Source organism: Phaseolus vulgaris, chromosome 3 (assembly GCF_051622355.1).
Source record: "Phaseolus vulgaris cultivar YP4 chromosome 3, ASM5162235v1, whole genome shotgun sequence".
Lineage (NCBI taxonomy): Eukaryota > Viridiplantae > Streptophyta > Magnoliopsida > Fabales > Fabaceae > Phaseolus > Phaseolus vulgaris.
Window position 1 is genome coordinate 38,214,001 of NC_143500.1, and position 6,000 is coordinate 38,220,000.

General features: G+C 31.4%; 1 protein-coding gene across 1 annotated transcript in view; it reads left to right on the top strand.

Annotated features, from left to right (window-relative positions):
* Nucleotides 1–4,131: 4,131 nt before the first annotated feature.
* LOC137807406 (uncharacterized) overlaps nt 4,132–6,000 on the top strand; it is a 2,376-nt gene continuing 507 nt past the window's right edge. The window contains exons 1-4 of the mRNA XM_068608040.2: nt 4,132–4,326; nt 4,433–4,626; nt 4,968–5,052; nt 5,937–6,000. The exon at nt 5,937–6,000 is cut by the window's right edge and continues 2 nt beyond it. Coding sequence (XP_068464141.1) covers nt 4,243–4,326; nt 4,433–4,626; nt 4,968–5,052; nt 5,937–6,000 — 427 coding nt within the window. The 5' untranslated portion in view covers nt 4,132–4,242. The remainder of the gene's footprint in view (nt 4,327–4,432; nt 4,627–4,967; nt 5,053–5,936) is intronic.

Here is a 6,000-nt window from a genome sequence, read left to right on the forward strand (position 1 = left end):
AAGGAACAAGAAAGGAAATTTTAAGAAAAATATGTATTTATATACAAGTGGTGTTTTTTATTTATTTTGAATACAATATACAAATATTGATTAGTCTTTATATGATAGATTGAAGTATTAGTTTATTAAAATTGATTGATCTTTACATAATAATTTTTTTTTATTTGAGTTTTAATAAGTTCTATCAAGTGAAGTATTAATTATTTACTCAGGTCATCTGATAAATATTTATTTGGTATGTTTTTGTTTTTTAACATTAATTTTTTATGGCTTTTATTTTTCTACAAAAACTTTTCATGATATTTATTTTGACTAAAATTTGATTGTCTTTGGCACTTTGTCCTGTCTATAATCTTAATGTATTCTTTAACGGTTGATATTAAATGATGGTGTGATGTTAAATTTAATAATATAGTGTCTTGTTACAGTTATGATAAGTATATTTTTTAACATTTTTATCTATTAAAAATTACTTTAAAATTGTTATTAACTTTTTAAAAAAATTACTGTGATTAAAACCATTAAAAAATATTGTTTGTAAATAAAAATATGTAATACATTTTTTTTGTTTAGTTTTTAATAATAACAATTATATGGAATGAACCTGGCATTCCATGGACTAAATTTATTTTTTAAATTATTTATAAAATATCATCAAACTATAAATCAACTACATAAATTTTATCTGACAAGGTATAATCAGTAAAAAAAAATATGAAAAACTCGAAATCTTTTATCTGTATGACATCATTAACTTATTTTTCCATTGAAGTTACTATACTTATGTTTTTTATTTTCGGATAAAAAAACTTAAAAAATGAATTTAAAGTTGAGGCCTAGTAGTTTCTGATGATCTATTTTTAGACAAAATAATTTTATAATATAAAGGTTGTTTTTTTCTATACCAGATCATTTTTTAATTTATATCCAATATAAAATTTAAAGTCTAAAATTGTTCTTATTATTTATGTTTGTTTATGGATGAAGTAATCCACAAGTGGTTATTATATACTTTGAATTTCAAAATTTGGAATGAAACAGTTGATTCTAGATGTTTGTATCCGAAAGATCATTTAAATTGTTCAATTAAATTTTCAGATTGTCATATCCAGAAGTGACATATAAGTTCCAAATTTTCATATTTGGAGTTGCGTGATTTAGCTTATGAATATCCGAAAGTCAAAGGTTGTTAATATTGCGTGATTTGACTTATAGATATAGATACCTAAAATAGAAATAACACTTTCAGGACATACAGATCCAAACGTCACCACTTTCATAAAAACTCACCTTCTTTTTCGATGAACATTACGTATCACAATCCACCAACACTGTCTTTTCTGGTACACACTTCTTCTCTTTCGTTAATACACCTCTCTCTCTCCATTGCAGTGTTGTGTATGCCTCAATAAACCTAGATTTAAAATCAAAGGATAAAACAGATTTTTCATATAATTAATTATGTTGGGTGCAAGTGTGTTGAAAGAAAGAACACAAGATAAATAACATAAAAAAAAATTGTTACCTAATTAATTAATACCATAATTGAAAAAATATAACGCATTAAAACTTAGTCGAGGTTGTTTTTTAATTAAAAACAAGGCAACTTAATACCGTGTTGGAGATCCCACATCAACCAGAGATTAGAGTCTTTCATAGTATATAGGTGGGTGCAAACCTCATCCCATTGAGCCAGTTTTATGGGGTTGAGTTAGGCTTAAAGTCCACTTCGTAATATGGTATCAGAGCCATTTCGAGTCTATCCTAGCGAGTATTTGTTGGGCCTATCGTGCCACCCGCTATCGGGCCGCTATCGAACCACCCATAATATATAGTCCCACGCACGAGTTAAAATTTTTCTAACTCGTTTCAACTCGACGACTTAATATCTTTTATATAATTGAATAAATAAATAAATTAAATATATTTCAATGAAATATAGTTTGAATAACAAATTTGTGTTTGAAAATATTTATTTAAAACTAAAATTTAAACATAGCAAGTTGTTTAGAAAATATTAACAAAATTGTTTTTATATGTGTAATTATATTTAAACACATGACTTTTTAAATCTATTTAAGATTATTAATATAATATATTATTAAGGTAATTTTTTTTTTTACTTTTTTCCTCTTGGTCTGTCTAAAAATATTTTGTCTATAAATGTACACTTTTTTTCTTAATTTTTTTAAAAAAATATTATCTCTTGTCTAGTTTACAATATAATTTTCTTCCATTCTCTTTGATTCAAAATTTCTGCACCAAACATAATTTTTTTGGGTCACTACGTATTTCAGAATGAATTTTTTGTATTTTTTATATTTTGAAAATATTATTCTTAAATGAATGGAAGGTAGTGTAATAAGTCCATTGTCTACAAAGTAGGGTGCTTATTTATATCATACATTTTTTTTCACCCTTACATTTATTTATATTTATGTGAATTTTTTTATTCCTTTTTATTCATGATTTTGGTGCGTTTATAGTGGATTTGTATTATTTCTGATGAAAATTTGGTGGTAACTAAATTTTTTTAGATGTGTGATTCGTTGGAGAAGAATGTAAGTCTCAATTTTTATTTATTCTAGAATTCGTAATCTGTAATATTTATAGAAATGACAAAGTTGGAATGAAATGGAAAGTTACATGCATATTACATTATAGAAAGGAGATTCCATAACCAAGCACAATTCATAACAATTTTAGAATATCCTTTTTATAACACAATTATAGATTTATCATTATAAAACTTTAAAATTATATTTCAAAAAGAGTATTATGGAATGATTTTTTGTTGTCTTCTGGATACGCCTTTTGCATGCGGAACACTCCTAGTCTGGAATCATCCATAACTCTCAGGGTAATTTGGGTATTTTGAAGTTTGTACGGGTGCCAAAAATGTAGGGATGCAGAAGAAACACCTTACAATGTATTGTTTAAGGCAATTACTTCCTGCACCCGACGAAATTTTTAAAATCTCATTCTATCCTTGTCTTCTTTAACATTTTGCAGTTGAAGCTTTTGAACACCCATGTCCGTAGAAGGAAAATGGCTTATGGATATCATCATCCGGAATAAGGTTTTGCATTTCGGATGTACATATCCGAAAGAGTTAAATGTGTTATGGATATGGGGATGCGGAAGTATACACACAACCTTCCATACGAAGCCATCCGCAACACATAAATCACTTCCGGATAAGAAAATCCAGAAGTAAAAAATCACTTCGCATAAAAGTATCCAGAACGCACAGGGCATGTTAAAACTCATATTGTCTTCTTCGATGTTCTCTGTCATTGTTGAACTCCCTCACAGACAATTCCTCAGTGACCACAACAATGAACGTCCTTCACTCCTAGGTTCGTGTTCGTTGAAGGGCTTGTTCAAGTGAAGTTTTCACTGCCTCAGAGGAGAAATGCGAACGGGAGAATGGAAAACGACGGTATCTGCTGGGTTGAGTGCGAAAACGAATGAGGCGGTGGCGGCTGCTGTCTTGCCTGCGAAAATGAAGGAGGTTGGGTGCAGATTTCACTTAACCTAATTTCAATTTCTTTAAGGGCATTTTAGTATTTTTGCATACACAATTGGGTGTCAGTCTAAATTGATTGGGTGCACGGAGAATCAGCCATGTTTAATTGTAGAGCCCAATTAAGTGTGATGGGCTAGAAGGCCCATTATTGAAGCTTGAGTGTTACTGTTTTCTGGACTATTTCTTCCTGCACCTCCATGTATTCTTCTCACATCTCCATAAATTTTTGATATTCCAAAAATGTTTCTCTATAATATTTCAGATTATGTAATCCGAAAGTATTTTCCCAAATTCATAATTAGCTTATGGATTATGTAATCTGGAAGCCTTACACAATCCGGAAGTCTAAATTAGCTTTCGGATTATGTAATCCGAAAACTTTTTTTTAAATGCGTGTCTGGATTACATAATTCGAAAGGTACCCTCAAATCTAGACTTTCGAAGTATATAATCCGGAATACTATTTTTTAAAAATATATTCCATATTACATAATTTATAAGTTATTTCCCAAGATTAACTTCCAGATTATATATAATCCAGAATATGGAAAAGGATAAAAATGTATTTTATTGTTTTATATGGTGTGACAGAATAACATATATGGAGGTGCAAGTAGAAAGAGTCAGTGTTCTGTTCCAGCAAATTCAAACGCAGAAGCAGAATCAGAAGTGCAGTAGCGCGTGGTTGTTTGAGGAACAAGAGGAAGAGAACAATGGCGAATCAGGGCGCTAAGAAACGCAAAGAAGAGAATGCTCGTCACATGGCTAGGCTCCGCCAAGTCATCATCGCCTGCAACGTGCTCTCTCTTATTCTCTTAAATTGTGATTGTCGCAACCGATTTTTTGTTCGATACTGTCGATTGAGGACCTAATTCTATGGTTTTCTTTTCAATTGATATATAGGTTATTTATGTGTTGCTAAGAATGTTGGTGTTCCATTCGAGTTTCACCTGGAAGCACTGGATTGGGTTGATTTTGACTTCTTTGGCATATGTTATTCCCTATCAACAGCTCGCAAAGATGGCAACTCCTGCTTACGCTGAAGATGGTGAACTTTTAGATGGTGGGTTTGATATGTCTACAGGCGGAGTTTGTGGGTATGCCTTTATTGTTCTTTCGTTTTCAGCTACTTCCCGTGTTGATTGCTGATGTATCTGGGATATCTGTGTTCCATGATTCTTCTTAGTTTTGTGTTTTTTGTTGTTGGGATTGATATTAGGCCCCTCTCAGATGTTAAAAAATACACGGTCATCCGATCACAGAACATAATGTGTTCTGAGTTTTTTCACTTTTTATAATAACCACCCACCTAAAGGTATAAGTACATAAACTGTGATATGGGTAAAATTGTTTTATGATGTCAGTGTGTAACCATTAAATTCCCTCTCTTCATATCTTCTGACTTGGTGTATGATGTTCATTATTAATCTTTTTGCAGATACTTACACGATGTTATCTACATAACATGTTTTGTGCAAGTCATGTCCATTATCTCTGGAAAGTTCTGGTTTGCATATCTAGTGGTAAGGCTCTGCTCACAAATGTGTCATAACTTTAGAATATAGGTTTTGTAATTTTTAATGTTATAGTTCTTTGCTAGAGCTACTTCAAACAGTCTTGTATCCATAAAGAGAGGTTTATTGTACTCTATCCTTAGCTGTGTGCATTTGTATGTACTGTGGCCATCTTGTTTTGCAGTTAGAATAGGTGTGCTTATACCCTAGGGAAGAGTACTTTCCAAGAAAGAGAGGTAGTCAGAGGGAACAAATTCCTTAGAAGTGCATGTTGTGTATTCTCTATACCGGAAAACAATCAATCTACAATTGGAGAGACTGGAATGCTAAAGAGAGGAGCTGCCAAAAATAGTGTCATTTATCACTAATCCGCCTACGAAACACAGTTGGCAAATAATTGAGTTTCTTAAGCATGTTGGCCAAGGTTCAGTTCCTAGTCATGTGTATAGAAAACACTTTGTTAGAGACCAGTTCACTTTGGTGGTCTCTGTCTCAAAAGATTAGTCTGTTAGCTAAAGAGATGTCCATGTGGTGCCCACACAAATAATTTTACACTACCCATCAATCAAGTGTTAAAAATTGTTTTCTAAAATAATTTGCACTACCCATCAGTCAATTTCTCTTCCAAAATCTAAGTCTACATTTTTTCCAAAACCAGTACTTTAGATGCCAAAAAACAAAAGCAGGTGAGATATGTTTTATCATTTTCTTCAGTTTTCATTTTTTTTCCAACCCTTCTCTGAATCCCACGTCTGGTGTCTTGTATCGCTTTCTTTCTACTAGTTATCTGAACAAATTTGTTTAATTGTATACAAATAAAACATTTTCTTAAATTTGAAATCAAACATAACCAAATCTGTGACATAATTTTGCTTTTGCTTGGCATTTTCTAGATACCGGCTTTTGGAGCATACAAGTCCTTTGGCTTCATTAAAGGATTTTTGCCACAAGGTTCAG